The sequence below is a fragment of the Accipiter gentilis genome, chromosome 4 (assembly GCF_929443795.1).
Source record: "Accipiter gentilis chromosome 4, bAccGen1.1, whole genome shotgun sequence".
Lineage (NCBI taxonomy): Eukaryota > Metazoa > Chordata > Aves > Accipitriformes > Accipitridae > Astur > Astur gentilis.
The window spans coordinates 17,786,965-17,813,069 of record NC_064883.1 but is presented as its reverse complement, the minus strand read 5'-3'; the positions used below and the strand labels follow the sequence as shown (position 1 = coordinate 17,813,069).

General features: G+C 35.1%; 1 protein-coding gene across 5 annotated transcripts in view; it reads left to right on the top strand.

The window, feature by feature from the left end:
* The window catches only part of PHF14 (PHD finger protein 14), a 168,541-nt gene that overhangs the window by 5,646 nt on the left and 136,790 nt on the right, over window positions 1-26,105 (top strand). For all 5 annotated transcript variants that reach the window (XM_049799246.1, XM_049799248.1, XM_049799250.1 and 2 more), the window contains exons 3-5: window positions 5,537-6,186; window positions 10,934-11,078; window positions 22,324-22,483. In XM_049799246.1, coding sequence (XP_049655203.1) covers window positions 5,537-6,186; window positions 10,934-11,078; window positions 22,324-22,483 — 955 coding nt within the window. The remainder of the gene's footprint in view (window positions 1-5,536; window positions 6,187-10,933; window positions 11,079-22,323; window positions 22,484-26,105) is intronic.

Here is a 26,105-nt window from a genome sequence, read left to right as displayed (position 1 = left end):
CTGTGCTTTATTAACTCCAGCTTGGTGGGATGGTCTGTTTGCAGCCCGGCCACGCTTCAGAGTCTAGACGTGCCCTGTGACGATGGGACGTTTCAAGTGTTTCTTGAGCATATACTTGTTACAGTGCCTCAGAGACTTAGACTTAGCATGTCCCCAACACATGTTTAGCTGTCTCCCAGATGTCACTTCCCTTGTATAAGATGTGAAACTCTTGTTTCTTGGAAAAATACATATTCTAGCTCACTATTCAATAATTTGTATTGGAATCCAACTTTATGGATTGTTTAGGACTGCAACTTTGCAGGGAAGTCACGGGGTATGCAGTACTTTATCCCAAACAAGTAAAGTTTGATAATGGTAAAACCAGGGAAACTGGGAAATGTCAAGCAAATTCAGGAGGTAGGGTAACCAATTCCATGAGTGTTAGAACATTGTAAATCAGGCAGTTCCCAATGACTTAAGTCAAAGTTGGCAGCCTTTAGTTTTGAGTGCTTTTATGACTTGAATAGACATCTACTGAAATGCTGTGTGATGTAATTACTACTAGTGTAGAAGTGAGGAAACTGCTTACTAAACGACTTCCATTTATGTTCCTCTTCCATCCTCTTTTCTATTAAACTAAATACTTGTCTTCTGAAAAAAGTGTAATCATGGATCAGTGATGAGTTTCATTTCCTATTCTGCCCAGTCTACATCTGCAGTTAATACAGATTAGATACTTTTTCCAAAACATTATTTGAGAAGTGAATTTCTCTCCTTAGAGCAGTAATATCTTAATCTGTGTTGGTTTTGTTTTGTATGTTCTTAATCACGTTACTTTGGACAGTTCCATATTTTTAACTGCCAGCATTACTAGTGCTGAATTGCCAATAGTCTATCAATGTTTAATCATCATACTCAGCAAAATAGCATAGAAAACCGGTGGTGTATATCTAACTGATACTAGACTCTCTTTTTTGAATTTATGTTGAAAGTGAAGTATTAAGGCTTTTCAGTTCTTGCTTTCAGTATAGTTATATTGGTCTTAGCGTAATGGAACTCTGCGGCTTTAGTCTAATAGACAAATGTGATCAGGATTTTACCCATTTCACAACTCTGCCTTTGGCAATTTAACAGCTCGTATTTTCCATGTATGATCTAGGTTCCCTGCCTTATTTTTACATCCAGTTATTAATATCAGAGCTTTCTAGTTAGTTTAATCATTTCCTTAAGGGTTTTTTGAGTCTTAAAATTATTTGCAATTTCTAGATTAGGTATATAGGAAGTACAGCTGCTTTTACATGTATGGTGTGGCACATGTGCAAAAGAGTTTTTGTGACTCTTGAGCGGTTCTTGTAAGGAAGTTTATGTGCAGAGGCAGTTGTCCACAAACGCTTTTTTCAGTGCTTTCCACTTTCCCCATCTGTCAGGATGCAGGCAACCTGGGTGAGGGATTGTTCATGGTGTGTAATACGGTGTTTTAGCAGAGCCACCCAGGTAATTTCACGTCATCATGTCAAAGATTTGTTGCCTGCCTTGTGATTGGGAGAAAGAGGCTAAGGGACAGCTAGACAGGATGGTGGTGATAGAGTGGCTTTAACCTCCAAAAGAATTAGGTTCACCTGTAGCTTTTTTTTTAGTTTGTTTCTGCCCTCAAAAAGAGGGTATTGTGAAGCACACTGTGGGCCGGATGACTTCTCACATGGTGCCTGTAGATCATTATTGAACAATATTATTTAGTAGGAATAACTTCAGACATAGGAGTTGTTTTCTGTATTGCATGCTCAGTTTTTCAGATTTTTGACTCCTTTTCAGTGTTCCAGGATCCTGGATTATATTATTTGTATGCAGCTTTGGGCACCTGGGTAAGACAACCAGACAGGAAAAAAAGAACTTTCCAAAATGATTCCAGATGCTTCTCTTCTGCTATCTGGAGTTGGTTAGGCTTTGTTAATGGAAAAGGCAAGCCCAAAATTGAGTCTGTGATTTCCTTTAACTAGCTTATCCTTCAGACTTCAGTTAAGCAATAAAGCTGCTTTTTACAGAGCTGCTTGTTAAGCGAAATACTGCATTGAAGAATCAGCCTGTCTTCTGTGAGTGGGTGGCCATGTATTACATAGTGTAGCACTTAGCTGTCTGTATACATGGATTTTCTTAGAATGTAAAAAAAAAAAAATAAAAAAGAATCACAGGGTACCATGCGTAAAGTTGCTGCTAAAATGGTCCTGCAAAACCCTGGGAGGTTTCTTTTCACTGCTGTAGTGATTTCAGTAGCTTTCCCCTGAAGTCTTGTGCATAGTACGTATTATACAAGACTCAACAGCTGATGTGGAGATTAGTAGTTACTTTTTTTAATCTTCATTACAATTTTTCATATGTTAATTCTGGAGCATAATGTTCTGTCCCAGTGAATTCCTCTCAGAATTATCCTCTTTGGATTTGACTGCCACCTGCTGTTGTGCTCAGTAGAGCTAAAGATAGAAGGTGTACAGAAATACATGACACCTTTCTCACAACCGTTATCTCTTGTATTTATTCTCAGTGGAACTCTGTATTTTTCACTATTTGATGGTGTATCTGGCCCCGTCTTTCACTAAGAGTAGCTTGACTTCTGTCCCACAGGGAATGACATGATATGATTGCCAGTTTGAAAGAGCCATTCTTTAAGAATTTCTTTCAAGGAGAAAACTGTATGCTACAGCCTCTTCCTAACTGAAGGTGCATCTGACAGAAGAACACCGGCAAAAATAGCTGTTATCACAGAATGGCTCTTTCTAGAGAAAGCTCCTATCATGGTGGATGCATTCAGACAGAAGGATGTCCCTTACTATAGGTATCTCTGGTGTCTACATGCATGCAGAAAGGAGAGTACAAAGCATAATGTACAGGCAGAAGGCAAAGAGAATTTGAAGGAGGGAAGTGAATGAAACTAATATTTATTTGTTCTCTGCTTTATGTTGTTTGCATAGCATAAAGCAGTTAGAGGGTATTCTCAGTGCTGCAGTATTGATATACAAGAATTACTGTTGGTAATTTAGAGTGCTGTTAAAGATCAAACTATATCTAGACTAAGATTCTCCCCAAAAACAAAGTCAAAGCTTAAATTCGCAAGGAGTCTAAGCATATTTAGAAATGGAACAGCACAATTAAAGCATCCAAACAAATTACTGTCATGGAGTTATGGCAGGGAAGTAAAACAAAATAATACAAAGTAACTTAAAAATGCAGTTGAATTAACTTTAACATGGCAAAACCCTCTTCTGCCTTATTTAGAGTGAGACGAGTAGTGCACACTAGCACTCAGAACCTGTGAAATGAGATAAAAAAATACATTTTGCTTTTAAACATACATATGGCATTTAATCTATAATATCAACATCTAGTATGGGAGTCTAGGTTAGAAGTTACTTGTAAAGTGTTTGTGAGAGCTGGTAGATATCATAGAACGGGTTGGGTTGGAAGGGACATTTAAAGATCGTCTAGGTGAACTCCCTGCCATGGGCAGGAACAGCTTTCACTAGATCAGGTTGTTCAAAGCCCCATCCAACCTGACCATGAACATTTCCAGGGATGGGGCATCCACAGCTTCTCTAGGCAACCTGTTGCAGGGTCTCACCATGCTCATAAAAAGTTTCTTCCTCATGTCCAATCTAAACCTTAGCCTCTTTCAGTTTAAAACCAGCCCCCCTTTTCCTGTTGCTACAAGCCTTGGTAAAAAGTCTCTCTTTCTTACAAGCCCCCTTTATATATCAAAAGGCTGCAATAAGGTCTCACCAGAGCTTTCTCTTCTCCAGGCTAAACAACCCCAACTCTCTCAGCCTTTCTTGATAGGACAAGTGTTTCAGCCCTCTGGCTGTTTTCATGGCTCTTCTCTGGACCCACTCTAACAGGTCCATGAATGTGTATCCAAACAAAGCTATTGTAATTTAAAAATAGTTTTTTAGATTGCATATTAGTTAATACTGGTTTTTATTTCTTAGGCATGCCTGAAGAGTGTTCTACTATTTCAAAACTTCTGTTAATTATGTTGTACTTCCATTACTACCATTAAGGCTGGTAGGTGTAGGGAAATGACTGAATTACTCTTTTCTCAAAAGACTGTACAATAACTTGTGTTACTGCATTCTCATTGTTTTTCTGGCCCTCTAAAAGGTTAGAATGTTTGCAGGAAACTTTTACTTTCTATTAGCTTCTAAGAGGACTGATAACATTAATGTTCTGATCAGTAGTAGTGGCACTGATGGATTTTTTTTGTTGGTAATTACAGAATCTCCTCATCAAATACATGCACATACAGGTATATGCAGAAAAAGACAACACTGACTATTATATTGAAGTAACAACTGAGTTACTGGATAGACAGTGTTCTGTGGGGTGGAAATAAATGCCACGTGAATTTATTTTTGTTTATTTGGTTTATACAGAGATGGATGTGCACAAAAATTCTCTGTAAGGTGATACTGAGAGGTGTTTTTTTGTGTGATAACTAAAGCGATTAAGGGTTATTTTAATTTGCAAGCATCAATATGTTTCTTCTTTGCATCTATGTGACAGTGCATCAAGAACTTGGTGATGGCTCTGAACAAACTGAAAAATGTAGCCGTTGCCTAATTGATCCCCATGTTGGATCAAGCAACTTTGTATTTTCTTGTTAATTTTAGGAAATATTTTCTGAGTTTTTATTCATTAAAACTAAAAATATAAGTGAAAAGTAGTAGGTGGATGTAAGATGAGAGATAGTCAAGGTGGATGATGTTTATAAAATTTAAACAAGTTCATTTGTCATCTTTTTCAGTATTTTTTAAATATACTTTATAGCACAAGTGGCTTATTTTTGTGAATTTTTTAATTTTTTTTTTTCCATACAAATCCTCTTCTGTTCTTTTCTGTTACACAGATTGGCCTGTGTTAATTAATGGAAATAGTGACAACACACAGAACAATACTGTATGAGTGGTATAAGGTTAGAATATATGTATTGTTGTGCAGCTGCAACACTGAATGAGGCGTAGCTTATGTAGGATTAATAAGTGAAATAACATTGGAAATTAAGAGCCCGCAAACCCAGAAAAACAAATGTGTACTAAAAATGAAGGTGTGGGATTATTCATACTAATGTTAGTACTTGTTACGTAAACTCTTCATTTTGTAATTTTAAACCTCTTCTATTGGATAGCTATTTTATTTTGAAGATTTAGAAAATACCTCCAGCAATTAAAAACTGGAATGCTCTTTCTTTAAGATGTGACTTCACATGGAAATTATTCTGTGCTACTGCTTATTGTTAATATAAGCTGCAGTTCAAAGGAACATTTAACGTTCATTTAATAAATTCTGCCATCTTTTTTTTGTCATCTTAAAATGCACTCATGTTTAACAGATTCTCAACATACCACTTGAAATAGCAGTATTTGGACACCAGCTGAAAAAATAGGTGGAATACCTTATGAGGGAGGAACATGCATCATTCTTTTGTTTAACAACTTGCTTCAACAGATTTTATTTTTGGGGGTACATTTGTGTCGGAACTTTTTTTAAATTTTCATATGCTCAACAGATTCTGAAGGAAGTGGTCATGGGAGTGAAGATGCATCAAAGGACAGTGGTGAAGGTTCCTGTACTGAATCAGAAGAAAATATCTTGGAGGAGGAACCGACAGAAAAGAAAGTAGAAGACCAGCAGCCAAAAACCTCCACTGAAGAAGAGGTGCCAACAGCAGACAAAGAGGTAATTAAAACAGAAAAGAAAGAGCAAGATGAAGAAGAAGAAAAGCCAAAAAAGAAGAAAGAGAAGGAGAAAGCAGCTGAACCTGATGCTGTGGCTGATGAGCAAACAAGTGAACCAAAAAAATGGAATTTACGCAGGAACCGACCCTTGTTGGATTTTGTATCGATGGAAGAACTAAATGATATGGATGACTATGATAGTGAAGATGACAATGACTGGCGGCCTACTGCTGAGAAAAGGAAAGGAAAAAATGCCCTGCGAAAAGAGGGGAGTGATGGAGATAATGAGGATGATGAAGACGATGGGAGTGGAAGTGACGAGGATGACAATGATGAGGAAGGCAATGAAGAAGATAATAGCAGCACGGCTAGTGATGGAGGATCCAAGAAGAAGAAGAGTAAAGTTCTTAACAGGAGTAATGCAGATGATGAGGAATTGACAAATGATAGCCTGGCTCTTTCACAAAGCAAGAGTAATGAGGTAGTGCAACCAACTTTCTATAATATATCTGTTGACAGATGGAAACTACTCCCCAGTAGCTATTCTGTTAATTTGAAACGTTAAACTGATTGGCTGGAATTGTGTTAACAGGAATAAGCGAAGCAGCAAAATTGTGCTAAATACGCACTGCATATTAAATAGCCTTGCTTGGACAATTTGGCCAATCTAATGCCACTAAAGTCAATAGAGAGACTTCTCTTGACTTTAGTGGGGGTTGGATAGCAAGTAGGAGGTCCAGTATGCAAATCAGTATGTATTAGCGAGACTTCTAGTTCTGTTTTAACCTAAATGTTGCATATCTGTAATGTTCTAAAAGTTAAAAGAATCTGTGACATATTCATAAAATAGCTAAATGATAGGTTATTGTTTATACTAGCCTTTCTTTGTGACAAACATCGAAGTCTGAACACTTTAAGTTCAGAGATAGAAGAAGTCTAAGTAAAGAAATATGCACACTGGGTTTAAAATCAAATAAGATAATCATGATAATTTATGTTGGGTTTTCTTATAATGCTCACAAGTGAACTAATTTCTTGCAGTACTAAAAAGCATTTGGGAACTATTATTATATTAAGTATCTTTTGACTGCAGAATGTGAAAATGATGTAAGTGTGTAATAATGCAACTTTTTTTCCTATGCACAATTACAGTTGCCTTGAAGGTTGTGCTTGTGGAAAAATTAAAATATTAGGTTGTCAGGGTGGTTGACTTCATGTCCTGCAGTAGCAAAATTTTGAACAAAGTTAAAAAAAAAGCATTGCTGTAAAATCTGCATTCAATTGTCAGGAAATAATTGCAATGTCAACATAACATTTGATAAATGATAGGGGTATAACACTATTTAAAGTTCTGCTGTTCCATTTAATCTTTATTTTAACGTGTAAAATACAAACAGTATTTGGAAGAATCAGTTGTCTCCTTTTCAGATACTTTGTTATGTATTATATACAGATGATTGCAAGTGAGCTGTGCTGTTTTAATTACTAGTAATTGTGATTGGGGAAAAAAAAAAAGGCATAATTCTGGTTTTTTTTTTTGTTTTTTTTTTTTTTTACTTTTTGTATAGGCATCTTCTTCCATTGTCTGGCTCTGTAATTCTAGTGCTGTACCTGTATTCTCTTGGCTCAGGAGCTGAAAGTGCTCCACCAATACTGATGATCAGAACTTCAAATAGAGATAGGCAATTTTCTTTCAGAGTTGTTTCCCATATCAGAATGGACATGTGAGTCTACATTCTTAGGGATATATTCTTGAATATGTCCATAATTTCCATTGACTTGAAAAATTAGGCCTGTTTCAGAAACCCAGAGCTGTTTCTGATGTATGTTTTGTGAAGCTTCTGAATATGCATGGACCTCAGATTCTGTTCTTGCCTTGGATTTAGGACATTGATCAAAAGATGAAATCAAAATTCGAAAATTTGAAGTTCAAATTATAATTTTGTAACTGATAATTTATCTTTACTTCATGTAGAGCAAAGTACTATTTAAGAATAGGTCTTTTAACAGCAGTCTTGCAACAGTAAGTATCTGTAGACTGGATTATGGACTGTAATTTTTAGATTGATACTCAACTGCTTTATAACAGTATACTCTCCACTACTACAATATTTTAAAATATTAAAAAAAAAAAAAAAAAAAGTAAAAAAATCCTGTCTAGCAGACAAGTCTCATTACACTGCAGAAGCCAAGTTCTTAGAAAACCAGATGTCTGGACACATAATTAATTTATGAAAGAATGTTCAGGTAATTAACTCTGAACATGTTGTAGTGTCCTTAATATGCATTCTGTCTTTCCTTTACTGACTTTTTGGGGGTGGATGTTGGGGGGGGGAGTGCTGGGGGGGGGAAGGGGGTTGGTTGGTTTTTGTTTCTCTGTGATTTTTATTTTATTTTTCTACATTTTACAAAAATATTTTGAGGTTTCTTTTTTAGCCTCAAGCATCATTAGTAGATAAATGGTGCTCTTCTGTTTTTATAATTGCTACCACTTTATGGGTTTCTTCTCTTCTCAGTGAGGTGGTTATTTTATTTTTTAATTTTTTTTATTCCTTTAAAGTGAGAAGTATATAGGCATATAGCTTGAAATGCTCACTTTCTTCATTAACACCACAGAAATGGAAATTACTTAGTGATTCAGCTGAAATACTTTCTATTGCTAGGGTAGGGAACAGGACTTGTTCAGGAGTTGGCAGCAGTTACCATCCCTATGTAAAAGTTCCCATGCTTTAGGCAAGTAGGGTCAGCTTCTGGGATGAGGCCTTTCAGGTACTTACATGGACTAAGCAGAGGAAAGCAGCATACGTTCCAGACCGCTCCTCCCTTTCCATGTCTGCATAGAAAATTAAGTTATTCTGCTGCTCTGTTTGACCTGTTGGCTGTCTTCATGTAAGGTAAACCATAATGAATGGGGATACTAAGACTAGATCCAAATTTGATGCCCTTCCATCATTGCTTGTTTCTTTTTTTTTTGCCCATGTTTACATATGTTATAACTGCCTATAGTGTTACTTCAATGTTGTTTCTACAGTGCAATTCTGTTTAATGTAAAGTAAGAGTTTGGGGTTTTTTTCTTCTTTAATTACCTTGGGCTTCTGTAGCAGTAGAGATTGCAAATTTCTTTTAAACTTCTGTTAGTGAAGCCAAATAAGTCGAAGGTAATGTCAGAAAAAGCTAATTTCTGTAGAGTTGCAAGATGCATCTGAGAAGCCTGTGCCATTGCACAATTAATGTGCCAAAGTTAGGGAGTATCTACTGCTATTTTCCTATCTGTAGGGTGAATGGTGAGCTGAATGTGGGTATTTTGAGTAATGATGGGCCACAGTATTTTTGAAAAAAATGTGCAAGTTTCTTGCTTTCCTCAAAATACCTTGCAACTTTGATCTAAAAGTAGGATGTTGGAAGAAATGCTCTGCTAAGTCTGAACTCTGTAGCAGAGAATCTTGTATTTTTCAAGATTAGTTGCCTTCCTGTAAGCAAACGTGACTGTGTGAATGGTTGTATAATCTTTCATTTTTACTTCTAGATGAGGGTTGGGTGTTTTTTTCTTACAGGTCATGTTTCCTTTCATTGTTTAAAGAAAATGGATGGGAGATCCAGAAGCCTTTCCTAACTGCTAGAAGTATGTGTTTGACCTTTCCTAGGTCAAAAACATTGTAACAAGCCACCTCTATTACTTGAGGTAAACTATTTGAGCCCAGCTTTAGGTAGTAAGGTTATTCTACCCCTTTATCTTGCTTTAAAGTCAAGCAAAGTTTCCGCCCGCTTATCCTCCAAATACCTGTCCGGATAAACCTAAAGTACAAAGACACTTATATTAACAATTCACTGAAAATTTTGTGTGGATACTTACTGTAGCAGATTGAGAGGCTATCATGAAATAATTCCATAGATTAGTGTGACAATTTAACATCCTTGAGGAAGAATACCTACTTCAGGTAGCATTCATGATACTTTTTATCTGCTTAGGCTACACAGGCATAGTATTGGTGCTGTGTTTTATGTCATAAATGGGAGGTTAGAATGAGAAAAAGGTGTTTCAGAGGGCATCTTCCACCTTAATTTTTTTTTTTTTTTTTTTTTTTTTTTTTTTTTTTTTCCTGGTAGGATACCACAGCAGTTTTGGAATATTCTCAGATCTCTGATATTTTGAATGGATGCCATTTAGGCTAGAACTGTCAGCCTCTGCTCTGAAACTATTACTATTTCTTTATACTGCAATGATTGTTTTTGACTAGTGTGCCTAATTTCATACCTCCCTATATGCCTTCATATCACCAATGAAGGTAGTTAAGCTCAATGTTTGCTTTTAGTATAAAAAAAAAAAGAAAATGTATGGAAGCCATGAAACCTTGCAGAAGAGACAGTAGCTGTATCTCACAATGAAAGTACTAAGAAGCCTAGATGGTGTTTATGAAAAAAATTAAATTTACATACAGCTTTTATTTGGTTTGTCTCTCTGTCCTTAGAGAAATTCCCTGTTAAAAGCCACATTCTTTTTATCTGTAGTTCACATTGAAGGTTGCCAAAACACAGCAATGTACTTGTTCTGCAAATCCTTACTCCTGTATATAATCAGAAGAAAATAAGTTGTTACAGTTTTAATAAATCATATGGTTTTGCATAGAGACATATAAATTTGCATTACAACAAAATAGAACTGAGTTGATAATTAGTTATATTTTACATAAGTGAAAACTTGGCAGGCTTGTTTTAGCTGTTTATTTTCAGATTTTTCAGATCCATGTGACTTTTTTTGGAAGGTGCAAGTTACAACAAAATGAAACAACTTTTCTGAATATTGGGACATTTGAAGGTCACCTTTGGCCTCGGTGGGGTTTTGTTTTGGGTTTGAGTTGGTTGTTTTTTGGGTTTTTTTGCTTTTAAATGGTTTCTTAGGTGTGTGTATTCCTTTTGTAGAACATAAATGTTTTAAAGACATACATGTTTCTGTCTGAGGAAACAAGACCCTTTCCTGGCCTTTGGTTCTTACCAGATCTGTCGGTATATTGAGATTGGATTGTATCCATCCTTTCTCCCAGCTCCTGTATGTGTGGATGAAGTGTTTGTGTGTTTTGACAACAAAGAAGCTTTTAGTCTCATGAAAATAATTTTCCATCTTTTTTTGTTTGTTGTTCAAAAACTGAGCAAATAACAGATCTTTTCTTTGTTTTAAATAAAATTTAAATTCCTGCCATAATCCATGTGTCTTCATTTTTTAATATTAGGACTCATTGATCCTTGAGAAGTCGCAGAATTGGAGTTCCCAGAAAATGGACCATATTTTGATTTGTTGCGTTTGTCTTGGAGATAACAGTGAAGATGCTGATGAAATAATCCAGTGTGACAACTGTGGAATAACAGTGCATGAAGGTAATACAACCCTTCATTCTCATTGCGGGAGAAAAGCACATGCTTTGCTTTTAATAAAATTTTGACTTGCTTTCATCAAAAAAAAAAAGAAAAAGAAGCCTTTAACCTCTGGCAGATAATTTTTTGTAATGCTACATGGATCTTTTTTAGTGGTGACACATCTATCTAACTTTAGCAAAGCAAATATAAGCAACTACGGGACAGGACATGGTCTACAGATACCTATATAATGAATCATAGTCTGCAAATATTGGAACTATAACTTGTATTTTCAGGGCTTTAGGATATTATATTGAATGTATTTTTGTCTTACCTATTTCAGTATATGAATTTGATTCCATAACTGAGATACGAGATCATGAGAATAGGAGGTCCTCTAAAAGGAAAGGGTTTTTACATGTATTTTTGCTATACCGAAAAGGCAGAGAGATGGGGAGGAGGAGAGAAAGGAATTGTCCATGGCATTTAGTTATAAGTGAAAACAACTAGCCTTGAACTTTCTCATAATTTTCACTGACAATTTGAGATGGGGATATTTTAAAGTTAAAACATACTCAAATCATTGTTTTCTAATACCTTCAAAATTTAGTCTGTATGTGTGTTATAAATGTAGGAGGTCTGGTTTTAAAGAAACACTTCTGCAGTAATTCTGAGGTGAGCGTATGGAATTTTAACAGCCTTACATGGAAGGTGAGGCTGTATTGTGTGTTACTGCTCTTGAGTATGGAAGGTAGGGTAGATACTGACACAGAGAGGAATACCTATTTTGTTGAAAAACAAAACCTGTTTTTTCTTCATTAATCAGGTTTGTGGTTTGGGGTTTTTTTTGTTTGTTTGGGTTTTTTAGCATTTCTGATATCCTGTACCTTTTTAGGGCTTCACTTTTTTTTTTTTAAGGTTTCCCAGGAAAATGAGATAGGCTACTTCAATCCTTGAAATGAAAAGAACGTAGACTTTCATTATTCAAAAGCATAAAAGGCATTTATTTAATTTATGTGACTCCCTTTCGGTTTAAAATTTTTTGGAGCTGCTTAGGATGCCTTTTCAGGTAGGAAGTGCTTTTTATGAATCCCCTGCTCCCCTTTTGTTTTCTCATACTGGATTGAAAATTTTTTCAAAACAGTATTTTTCATGCATCAAACATTAATTAGGAAACTGAGGATGGAATCTCTGTCCTCAGGTTCAGATGCCTTACGTTAAGTGTTAACATATACTCTTAACTCCTGAACTCCTGTTGTGGTCCTTTGAAGAGCTAATCAGTACAGTCAATGGAGCTTAGAGAGCGATTTAATTGACCTAATCTATGATGAGCTGAATCATGCTCTAGGTGCCTTTGAGGGCATTAGTTGGGTCTTCATTGACTGTAACAAGTGTTAGACTCCTAAATTTAAGTGTCTTGGTATGTTTGCAGAATTCCTTCCTCTGAGTCCATGAAGTTTTTGGAAAGTAATGTGGAGAATATATTTGATTTGAGATATAGTAGGGTACTAAAAGTTAGTTTTATAGAATCTTGATAGATTTTTTTCTTCCCCCCCAGTACAGCCTACTATTAACTTATGAGAAAAGAAAAATGGAATGAAAGTGTCTTTTGCTGATAGTTATGAATGCCTGTTTCAGAATTCCCCAAACATTACATACAGTCAATACATCTAAACCCTAAAGCTGTGGAGCTCCCTGAAAATTCTTCTGTAAAATTTATTTAAGGATTGTACATTTAGTCATGTTAAAGTGCAGAATGATTGTGATAGAAAAATGATCTCCTGCCTTTTTAGAATAAAATGATGGCAAATTTCTTTTTTATTCCAGAGGAGTGCCTTAAAAATCTCCAAAAGATTACTTCCTCATTTTCTTTAGTTTACTAAACCTTTGTCCCTACAAAAGGTAAGATTATAGCTGGCTTTCCTCCACAGGAAAATAGTTCCATAGTTCAAAAGTCACTTGAATTTTAATAGTTCCAAATCAGCCTAGAAGTAATTGCTGCCATTCTTCTTTTTAAAGTGTTATAGGCAAAGATTCCCTATAGTCCCGTGATATAAAGAGTACAATGTGTATATGTTTCTTTTGTTGTTATTAGAACAAAGTAAAAGATGAATTCAGAAGATTTAAATTGCTGGTTTGTTCTGGTAAGTTCTACAGTCCATACAAGCCAACTGAGTATGAATGTTAGTTAATTTTTCACACTTATGGTTAAATGTTTAGTTCTTACAATTTATTTTAATAATAAATACTTAAAAGCATATGTAAAGCAGTTGTGAAGTTCTGTTTGAATAGGTGAAGTCTTAGGGAAAAAAAAAAAGCTGTGTAGGTGAAAGTAATTGTTGACTGTGGTAAAAATGTAAATTTCCCCAGTAACAAGCTGAACTTCAAAGCTATGGTAAATGCAATTTGGAAGTTTACTTGACGTTTTATGTGTATGTTTCATTGCTAGATATGTATATCAATTTGTAAATACATTAATATAATTTTAAGTAGAAATGAACATTTATTTCAGTGTATTTTTTTGTACTTTGATATTTTATAATGGTAAGTAAGAGCAGGTACTATTTTAAATTGGAGCTTTCTTCAGTAATTTGTTTAAATAATTGCAGCACATCAAAATTTTGTAAAAAAATTTGGAACCTTTGAAGCTTTAGTTTGATTCAGTGATCCTATGTATACACATGTTCAATAACTTGGAGATTTCTGCGCTCCTGCCCAGTGGTCATTGATTCATTGTATTACTTCTGAATGCATGAGTAATAAATGAAGACACAGACTATAATAAAGGAGTTGCAGTGAAAACCAAAATGCAATGCAGCAATTACTTTTTGTTCCTGTCGTCTTAATCATTCAACTCATGTGATTTCCAAAAATAAATTGCGAAGTAGTTGAAGAAATAATTACTGTCTAATCATATCAACGTTGCTTGCAACCTTGAGAATTATTTTTTTAAATGTTAATAGAGGCAAGGTTTACTCTTAATACCATTGGCTTGGATCTGTACCTCATAACTGTGTGCCCAGATCACTGACATAGGCTGTATTATAAGAAGTCCTTTGTACTCTTATACACAGCTGCTTTGTAGTCTAAAAAATGTGTCCTAGTAATAAGTGAGTCTGTTTTGTAAACACATAGGAATCCAATAAGTTGTTTTATTTTTGCAGGTTTCCTTTTGTAGGTAGATTGCTGTGGCTACAGATACCATGCTGTGTCCTGAAATTTGTTCTAATGAGCTTTTGAGTTTTTCAGAAAATGCAGTTTCTAGCACAGTATTGAACAAAGAGGCTCCTATTTATGAATTGGATAGAAATCGATACAGTGATTTTTACCTGCGTTTGCCTGCAGTTGGGAAGAATAATACATCCATTTCTTGTGAACTAATTTTGATACTTAGCACTTGTCTTTTCCCTAGAGTCTCAAACCCAAGATGCCTGTTATCCTGAAATGCCCAGACAAAGCTGCTGGAATAGCTCAGGGTTTTTCTTCATAGTTTTTGTATGCAATTTCAAGTTGTATTATAAATTGATATGTTTTCTTTGCTTTTCTATAGCACTGTAGATATTTATTTGGATGGAAGTGCACTCCTTTCACACTTTACTGGTGTCCTATCCAGGGACCCACATAATGATGATATTGGTGATTTGATTGTTCTTTTCCTGAAGACCTTATTTTCTCTCTCCTTGTTGACTATTACAGAAACTATTTTACTTCACAGGGAGGGGTCTTATACCCTTGGCTTGTGCCTTTGTGCTCTGCTGAAGTGGAAGTTTGTCTACCACAGAACCTTTCAGGTGACTGGAAAAGGTTTTACTATGGTGGCTGCCTCTGTATTTAATATGAAGTTATTCACTAGCTGTGAAAATGCTGCCCTTGAGTCGAGCCTACTTCTTCTGGATGCTAGGGCTCCCTTCCTTCCCTGGGGGAAGCTCTTGCTCTACTTGTAGCTACTGGTCAATGGGCAGGTTCCATGCGATAGTGTGGCCCCTTCACCTGAAGGCGAGCCTTCAGGTTGCAATCCCTAAGTGGCTGCATGCTAGCATAGTTGTTGGCAAGAATCTGTTACCCTCTTTCAGAGGGTATGCTAATGCTGTCTTGTATTTTAAGTCAGGCAGGATCTAGAACTCCATTCTCCCTTGCTCCGGTAAGTTTTGGCTTTTCTAGCACAAGGTAGCTTATTGCTGTGCATACTGCTTCAATACGTGTGTACCTGGGTACTTGGTACTAGCACCTTTTCCTTTTGAGTACCTGGTGCAGTGGCTGCCTGTTTCGTCATGATTTGTGTTCAGTTTGGTTTGCTCACTTGTGTTAATCAACTATTACGTGAGGTCTTCCATGGGAAAAGAGTAGCGATAACTCACGTGAGAGCAACTCTACCAGTGCTCATGTGGAACACAGCAACATAGCCAAGTTAGAGGGGGATTCTGTTTCAGACCTAGAGTCGTGGACCCTTAATAAACACTTCTGCTTGCCTTACTGACAAGTTTTGAGATTGTTAGAAATTCAGTTTCTTTTCCGATGCAACTATTTGCTGTGTGATGTTCATATCTCCTGCGTGGCCTGCATCAATTGTCCAAAAGCTATCTTTGTTCTGCAGACATATGTACAAAAAATCTATAAACTTTGTGGAACAAATAACTGGTTTGAAATGACAGAAATCTGTAACTGCCTCTAAAACTGTGTAAGTAGCATACATATAATGCTAATTTAATACCCACTTTTATACTTTGTATTCATCTTATATGTCCAAATAGCCTGTAATTAATTTGCAAGTCCATCATTTAAAAATTTGTTCTCATTGCACATATCAACCAATTCCCCCCTCCCTCCCAAAAAAAAAAAAAAAAAGTTTACATTTACATACTAGGGGAAAAAATCTTCTGTAGAGAATGTGTAGTAGTACAGTTGCTTTTTGGAGTGTTTACTTCTGTGTGGAGATAACTCTCATTTCTTTTTCTAATAATCTTCTTTAGGCACTAATCTGTCATTTTGGATAAATGCTTTTGTGGTAAGATCTTGTAATAGCAGGACACCACCAACTGTGGTGTCAGTTTTTTTGACATATTGATAGCAGCGTGTCTGAAGAAAATGTCTGGTGCCTAGTATAGCATGTGCCATAACTGTAGGTAGTACACTTGCCAGTTATTGCCCTTGGGTTAGTTGCTGTGAATGAAACAGGAGAAGTTCTACATTTCTCCAGCTGTTTTTTCCATCTCCTCTATTTGTTTCTTACTTTACTGTGATTTGTGTGGCAGGAAATAAAATTTCTCTTGCTAAAAGCAATAGTGTAGTCACCATATGCTTTACAGTGTAGTAAAACGTTTTTGCATTTTAATTTTGCTGCTTACCCTGGTCTGCTGCTGTCTGGTATAAAAATTCATTTTGCAAAATGATGTACTTTAGTACTCTCCATTTACTAAATAAAAATACTGTTCTGAATTTATGATGCGTGAACTGATTAATGTCTTTATTCTAAACTGTTGGTCCAATTAAGGATTGAACGTAACGTATTCTGAATACTGTGATCTCACAGCATTTAATTTTGCAAACTTACAGTTTACCTTAAAGTTCATGTTTTCATGATCTTTATAATAAGATCATGTTTCAGAGTATATGTAGGTGTAGACAGCATATGCATATATTCTGTCTGACTGGCAAAAAATTACCCTGCTAGAGAAATGGAGAAACAGATGCAGCCAAGGCAAGAATTAGGTGTCTTTTCCCATTTCACTCAGTGGTATAAACTTCAGAACAATTGTTTTAGTGGTAGTATTTTAAAGTGTTTGCAATTCCATTTTAATGACAATCACATAAAAAATAAGCTATTGACAGAGTACAATGACTTTTAAAATCAGGGAATAAAATGTTTGTTTTCTGTATAAAATGACATACATTCAATAGACAGCTTGGCTGTAATCATAATACATAGATGCCATTTATGGAACAGTAAATCTTGTGAGAGTTTAAACTTCTTGACTTTAATGTGTTTAAATTCATATGTTAATATTATACTAAACCCGTTTTATTGTTTAGTGTAAGAGGTATTCAAGGAGTTGGCAGACATGGAGTTGTGATACAGTAATCTAAGAATATACGAATGTGAGGATTTAATGAAATTTAGTTGAAAATGGGCTCTTGGGCGAATTCTAAAGATCCAAAATTCAGAATCTTTGTGAACATTAAGGGAAGGCAACATGTATTTTAAGCAAAGTGTTTAAAAGTTGTTTTGTTTTCTTCATATATTTTCCAGTGAAAGGGTTGGATGGTTGACTTAATGCTGGATAGGTCACAGGTGCAGTGATAATAACTGAAACCAAACACGTTGTTTACAAGATGTGTATCCTTTCCTCTGTTGTCCTTTCAATCCTTTAGTCACACATTCACAAAACTGCAGTGCTTTTAGAAAGAACCTAAAGATTGCCTCCTGATGTTGCTTGGGAGATTTACTTGTAGCGAGCCCTTAACATTGCTTTCTGTTCCAACGCCAGCAATTCCCAACAATTCATACAGGAAAGTTGGATTGGACAACTTTTTATTGATGATCAGCTTAACTGTTTAATACTAGAATGGAATAATTTATCAAGCACCAACTTCATATCTGCATGTCTATGCATTTTAAGGAATCATAAAAATAATGCTTTTTAAAATTTTTGTTAATAGGACAAAAATAATTCTTTCAGTATAGGAGAAGGCGGCAAACAGTAAGAAGTTGAACCTTTGTTGTACTTGGCAGTTTTAAGGATCCTAAAATGATATATTTAAAGAGGTAATTGTCTGTTACAGATAAAAGAATATTACTGCGGTAAAAATATAAAAATACAGCTGTTTTTAAAAACTTTGAACTCTTGATCTATATATTGTAACTTTTCAGACTGCTTTGGACAGAAGTGCATTTAGATTTTTTTATCAAGTGCATTTTGTACTGTAGGTCTAATTTAATACACAAAAACTCAATTACACCATGCAGTAGAAAACACTTTCCCTGCCCCCCCCCCCTCCCAGTTTCAACTTACTAAGGGAAATATCAATCCCTTAGCATGACTGTTATGTTACTTGAAATTGGAAAGTGGAGGCTGCTGAAAGTGTGGTCTAGAACTGCAAGTTCATCTTTTTCATTAGTGTAAATTAGTTACATCTGCTTGCTTGAATATCTTTGGTTATCTGTTTATCCATGATTCTAAATTTTGACAAGGTACGTATAGCATTCTGTTGTTTAAAAACTTGATGTTAATCTGACCAAATTAATTTTTCTGTTGGCAGTTAGTATTGCAACTTGTGATAACAAGAGATGAAATAGAGTCAGTATATTGAGAAATTTTGAATTTTATTTTTTTTAAAAAATTTTGACACTATAGACACTTACTAGGTGAGCAGCATTCCTCAGCTTTGCCAGGGTGTTCATTATGGTTGCTAGTTAATAATCAGAAAGTAGATTTCCATTTACTGAAAAACTGTAAGGAATTGAAGTTTTTTTTGTTTCTCAGTATGTTGGAACAATTTTGCTGCAGTTAGGCTGCAGAATTAGTAAACATCTTGTACAATAAATACAGTAATGTTTATATGTAAAAAGTTGAGCAACTTACAGAAGAGACTGAGGTATTTATTTGGGAATAACTACCACATGTTATCAGAGCACTGGTTTGGGGAGAATAGACTAATATCCTTGCTCTGGTTTGGAGTGGGCAGAGACTTCAGACTCTTTCCCATCCCAGGTGAATGCTATAATGATCTTAGCTTTTTGTTGTTCCAGAAATACTTACTTGGGCTGAAATTCAAAGTTTTAGCAAAATTGATATATTTCTACAATAGAGTTTTGTTCTGAAACTGCTTTTGCCTTGCTATCTCAATTGAAGTGAAATAAAGTGAGGCTTTTTTCCTTGTACATTTGAAAAACAAACATAACATCTGCTTCTGTACACATCTGGCATCTTAATGTCAAATGACATCATTATCTTCCTCAAATCAGGTCAAATGTATTTTGTGATTTATTATTTTTTATTCTGAGTTATTTTGCTGGTTTTGAATCATGAAAGTTATATTATTTAAAAATCGAGCTACTAGTAATTTTTTGCTTCACTATGTATTTTTGGCCTGCAAGGAACTTTCACTACTGTTTTTTTAAAGTCATTCAATTCTCTTCATATACATATTGATTTTTGGTGTCAGAACCACATGTAAGATTTGTCATCTTACTTATAATTTGAGATTTACAGACATTTCATGAATACAGCTGTTCAAGATTTGTATTATCCGTATGGATATTACATTGATGAAATATGATCTCTCCTTTGGTTTTTGTTAGCGCTTAACAACCCCAAAGCAGCAAATGACCCTTTATAGCAAACATAAGAAAAATTCTGGGTTAAAATACTTGCTTATCCTTAACAAAAAATACAGTTTAACAAGTGATTTCTAATTAATTTTGGGACTCAGGTCTTCATTTTGTTAAGTACTATTAGATAGAATTTAAACTTCATCTGTTGGGTCCTAAGACTTGAGTACAAATTATTTATGATGCATTACCTAATTTCCTATTTAAGTATTGCTGATAACACTGAGTTTTGTTTCACTATTTGTATACATTAGTCCTAACTCCTCCTAGAAAGTAAACTCTCCAGACACATTATGTAGAGTTCAGACTTTGGAGCATACTGGAATTGGTCCATGCCACTACTCAGGAACAATTACAAAATACCTTTTCTGAAACCTTGCACTGAAGTTTTTTTCCTTCGTGGTTAAAGGTAAAGATCTGATGTATGTGGGTATAAAAAGCTACCACTGAGTGCAGCGTTTTTGTTGCTTATGTGCTTTCTTAGCAAACAAGGTTTTGTATTGCAGTTTTGATTCTGTAGCTTTATTTGGCAGTGTATAGCAAGTCAATGACCGTCTTATGGGCTGGATTTCCTTTTCTTCAGCTCTGTTGTGGAAAAGATTGTTTCAGTGTATTTATAAGCAATGATTAATGGTAATCTAGTCTATTTTCTCCAGCTAATGACCACCTCTTTTGCTAGTTGTAACAGGATGGTGTTTAGCTTTTGCTAAATGGCAGTTAGGGAAAAGAGTAAATGCCTCCTTATCTGTTAGAGATCTTAAACTCTTTAAAGCTGTCACTAAGACTTATGTACAAATTGGGACAAAAAATTTTGGTTAAAAATCCAGACAATTTTTTTTATTTACTTGAAAAAAGGACCTAGATATGTATTGTTATAGAAACAATGTCTAATGTCAACACATATGGTAAGGATGGAAATAATTTCAGCACACGTGTCATTTTCTAGGAAGAAGGTTAAAAAAATTGGGTATAAATGACTGATAAGTACAGTAAGGCAACTATGTGAGAATGGAGGGAGGTCACCATTCTAATTTTAGCAGACTGATAGCACTTAGGTTAGAAAAGCAAATCTAATTACTTTCAATTGGTGAAAAAGCACCAGTGTTTGAAAGAAACTGATTTTATTTTGCCATATGGATTGATGACAGTATTACTGCTTCTATAGTGTTAGGTAATTTTTAATAAGTATATTTAGGAAAACGTTAATATGTTAAGTCTGAAGGAATTATAAAAAGCTTAATGATTCATCAACTCTATGATAACGGGCTGTGTGTTTGTACATTAACGTAATTGCTTAAAAGCGGCTTTACTGGCGTGTATTGAAGACTTTGTTATTAGAACTTAAAAAATGACTTTCCGGAATACTACTTAAACCTGATACCACATTATAAAGAAAATGGAGTTACCTTATGTGTGACCTATATGATCTTTTATATATACCTAATGAAAGTCATCTAGGAATGCACTTCTGCACTTTACTTGTCCTTTGATTCTGGAATACTTTTATAATGAGAAGAAACATTCTGGCTTCTTATTTTAATTCTTGTTGATGAACCTCATTCTGTAATAGAAGACTATTTTTCTTAAATGGTTCCTACAGTATTGTTGCTTATTTCCTGAATGTAGTTTTAGTCTTTTATGCAAACCTCTGTTTCTGTCACAAGGGGAGTTACAGCACTGTTGCTATTTTATTACAGTCAGTGGATAATGAACCAAAGTAAAAATTATGTTGCTATTTAATTGCAGAATTCAATAATTTAACTGTTTTGCAAGCACAAATGTTGACTTAATCACTGTATTTGACAAATAGCTGAATTTAATCTTTTATTAAAGCCTCTACTGTGTGTTGTATTGACAATGACATCATATTTTTCTCTTATTCAATAACGTAAATATTCAAAATGTGGCATATACAGAAATACAGCTTTGTGGTGATAAGGTTTAAGATTTTCCTTTTTGTCATTTGTACTAATACTACTACTACTAGTCTTAGTCTTGTGCAAAATTTAAATAGCAAGCTTCTAAATCACTTTGAAAATACTGTTTTCCTAAATTTGTGGTGATTAAGCATGCATAGACACCTTAACAGTTATAAAGAATACAGTGGATATACCAAAGAAGAATGGAGAAACTGAATGATTGAATCTAGTCATAATTTAAAACCAGGTAAAAATGAGAATGCTTAAAAAAAAATTAATATACTTCATCAGTCACCAATGTGGTGTCTCAAAACTGCTCTGCAAAATTGTACTTTGGTTTTGAAGTTATAGAAGGTCTTTTAGGATCAGTCCTACAACCCCTAAAGTACGTAAATAGTTTTTTTTATTTCATGTGTATATTCTCTTAGTTGATTTGGATGCTGTATGCAAAGTGGAGTGCATATTTGTTGACTGGATACTACTGGCATAATCAACCTCTAAACCCTCCTCACCCCCCAAAATAATGTTCATTTTCAGAGTAGGGAGAAGGAGAGAGATAGGAATATCCAACAGAAGCCTGCAGATGCTCACAAATTCCTTAGCTTGTTGCTTTTAACTTGAAAATATTTCTCTATTTGAAAAAATGCTTTGAGTTCTTCTCAGTCTCGTTGGTTGCTTTAAGTCTTGTTTTCTTACTTCCCTTCTTATGGATAGTCCGGAAGAATACCAAGTGTTGTTAAAAGAATAAAGTAAACCAGCCATTTTTTTCTTGTTTTTTTTTCAGTTGTAATCTAATACAGTCACATAAAATAGATCACTTCGTAGAATTAATATCTCCTTAAAATGTAAATTTTGCACTGAGGATAATTGCAAAAATATCTTAAGCTTTCTTGGGACTCTCAGTATCATTCCTCTGAATGTTTATGTATGTATGTTTCCTGCTGAAATCATAACTGACAACTGTCTACTACTACAATTGTCTTGTCTTATATGGGTCTTCCATTTTTCATGTGTGTAGGTTGCTATGGTGTTGATGGAGAGAGTGACTCTATCATGAGCTCAGCTTCAGAAAATTCCACGGAACCTTGGTTTTGTGATGCATGCAAATGTGGTGTCACACCTAGTTGTGAATTGTGTCCTAACCAGGATGGGATCTTCAAGGAGACTGATGCAGGCAGGTAAGACTGAAGAAGTGATGTTTCGAATTTGATGTCATCTTACGTTAAAAAGGTTGGGTTTTGCCCTAGTCTGTTCCTACAGGAGACAGTGTCATAAATTAAACTTTGTTGTTGATATCCTCTCCTCATTTTTGAGTTGGGTGCTCTTTGGATAGTCAATCACCTAATTTTTTTGTGTGCTCCTAATATTCTTCATGCCCACTATAATATTAGGAAAGTGTTGTCTTAACATGAATTAGAACGAAAATTTATGGACCTATGAGCAAAAGATGTACCTAGGTGAAACAAAGATCACCATTTACTTCAGGGACTGACAAATCCTGTTCTTCAGTATGAAGTCACCATGTATTGTGATACGTATATAGATTTTCTACTGGATATACTAGAAGACCTTTCTTTGTTCCCTTGAACTACTTGTGCGATGCATCTTTTTTAACACAAAAACATATTAGTGAAGGTGATGGGAGTCTTTAAAAAGAAACTTTTGTTTGTTTGTTTGCATCAGAAATGCAATTTACATTTAAACAAAAAGGTTTCCTGTGTAGAGGAAGTTAATGTCCTGTAAACTCTTACTCAGTATTCACACATCTGCAATGATAATGGCATGAAAGACATTTCTCAGTTAACTAATGGCTTGAACTATTGACAGCAGAGACTGGGGATCAGAAACTTAGAGAAAAATTGTGTAGTTGTTTTGGGTTTGCTCAAGCTTGGAGGTTGCAGTGAGAAGAGCAGTGTTTGAGTCCCTAAAGCCTCACTGCTGAATAGTAGTATTGTGTTCTACCAAGGACAGTTGATGTGGCTGGTCATAGTGGTTCTCTGATGGTGACTGAGCTTGTAGTGTTTGGTATCTGCCGTCAGTCACTGTAGAATCTGAGCATGTGTTCTGCTAGTTCAATTTAATCAGCTGCCAGAAACCTGCATTTTGTGCCTTTCTAGTATTGTGCTTCTTTCATGGTTAATCCTGAAGAGTAGCAAAACACTGAAGTGCTCTTTAGTTAATAACACCACAAAAAAGAATGAAGTCTGCAGCAGAGGGGGAAAACATCTTCCAGACTTCTTGTCATATTAGATTGGGAGAAGTAAGTGGCCATTGGGAAAATCAAAGCATGTGCTCCATTTCAAGGAAGGAAGAGTAGACTTCATCCTCTCTGTAGTATTGTGCTTTGTGCAAGGTAACACCACTGCAACCTTGTACAGATTCTGCTCAAGTCTGGTGACTTTCAAGTATGATGGAAGTGGGAGGAGAACTCCATGCTTCTTTTTAGGATAGCTTAGGACTGGATGTCACTAATGGCAGTAGAAAAAAGTGGAAAAAATGGAAAAAAGTAATAAAATTACTGAAGTTGTGCTAAAGGTATGCAGACAGACCTACTATATTATGATTATTTGGAATGATGAAAATTATATTCTTGATTTTTGAGAGTATGCTTCACTTCTGATAATTTCCAGCCAGAGATGAGCTTTTTAGAATGGAGTTCAGGTCTAATTTGAGAATAAGTGGATTAATTCTCATGTAATGTCTTCCATTCCTGTCACATTTGGACAATAAATTAAGATGTACATATTAAGGGTTCAATTTATGGCTAGTATTACTGTTTTTTGGTGGGTGGTGGGGTGTTTTGGTTTTTTTTTGTTGTTGCTGTTTTTAAGACCATGGCAATTAAGTTCTTTTTCCATACATTTTACAGTTATATAAATTGCAGGTGTGTCGTAATATACAAAGTTTTCAGATGCTACTCCTGTGCTTTTCATTGATCATGTTAACATGGAAATGCAATAATTAGTTGGTAAGGCTGTTCAGAGGAAAGAGCAGCTTTCTTAGTCCCTTAGTCCTGTTTGAACGTATCTGTTTGAGATAGGTCTCTGCAGATGCTTATTTTTCTATCTTACTGATGATGATTGATAAGTCGGAAAGAATCCAGTTAAATATTCAGTATTAGTACATATACTTCAAGTACTTTAAAATTTAGAAAAGTCAGCATGTGTTACTGTAAAACCTTTTGTGTTTTTTAATATGAATTCATAGACACATTACTATTTACACTTAGCTGTATATTGTAGAACAACATTTTTTGTACTAGTAAATCACAAAATATAACCATGTCCTTGCTCCTTCTTCACCCACTGGTTTGTAGTAGTCTTCATGGTTTTTCCTACTCATTGTGAAGAGTTCCATAGTTATACTTGCACAAAAGCTAGGAAGTGAGTTAAAATTAAGTAAAAATTTAACCTTGCCATCTGTATTAGTAAGCTCTTGTATCTGTTATCATTGAAGTATACAGCTGTCTTGTAATGTATGCATAAACATACCCATACCTGGTTGCCCCCCCCCCCCCCCCCGTTCCCCCTGTCGTCCCGTCCCGTCCCCCCCCGTCCCCCCCCCGTTTTTCCCAGTTCTTTGGTGTTTGCTGTTTTTTGGGTTTTGTATTTGTTTGGGTTTTTATTTTTTCCCTACTTTCCAGTTTTACACAGGCTTTACTGTTGGCTAATACTGTAATGATCTGGTCCTGCCATCACTAAAAGCTCAGCAGAGCTCAGGATGATGGTTTGGAAAGCTTTTTTTCACATACTGTGTTGTCTGTCTTCAGGAAGGTAAATACGGTATTAAAATGTCATAAGTTGTTTCAGGTTTTGTGGATTAAATTGTACATGCTCTTTTATGTCTCCCTTAGTTTGTATTTTTTTCTGATAGCAAAAACAATTTGAGTTTGTGTTGGGAATAAAGAGATAACTAGGGTATTTGTAACACTGAACTCTGTTCAATGCAGATGCTAGCAGTAATCTTTGGAGGCATCTACCTTTCTCCACTCAATATACGTTGAGCTCAACTTCTCAATTTGTAGCTGAGATGCATTTTAAAGATATACATTCAGCATGTGAAAGAAATCTTTTTTCACTTCATGTCTTCTAAATGCATCTTATAAAGGGGAAACGCTGAAAGTAGAAGAAAATACTATGCTATTTAAAAAAAAAAGTTACACAAGTAAGTCAGTATTTGTAGTGAATAATTTTGACCCCATAGAAGCAGTTGTGCTTCTTTTTAAATACTTTTGGGGTTCAGATCCTCAGTTTCTGGTCAGTCTTAGCTTCAACGGTGTCTGTGCATCTCCCCTATAAAGCTGTTACACAATTAAATTGTACTTTTCAGTTCTCTGTTCTATTTTAATAATAATGCTATATAGAAAAAATGTTTTTAAAGACTGAAGTCAATTGTCTAACAGTTAGGAAATGTGAGAATCAATATCACCTGGAAAATTCCATTACAACCTTTTTATACCTGTGTTCTTTAAGGCGGTTTAAGCACTATATATGTAATTTCCCATTTAACCATAATAGAGACTACAGTCAACATTTAAAAAATTGCTTAAATTTCTTCTTGTAAAATAGTGGTATGCTTTTGGTTGATGTGGAAGTGTTTTCTCTGTAACACTGGTTCTCTGTGCAGAAATACATACCTGCTTTGGTGTTTGTGGGCATTAGCACAATAATTTATTATAGTTATTAATGTATTTTTACCTGTTGGGTAATGTGATATGGCTATTGTGAATAAGTGTAAGTTTATTCTCCCAGATGAATAGAGCCTCTGTAATAGAAAAAACAAATACTACCATGTGAAAAT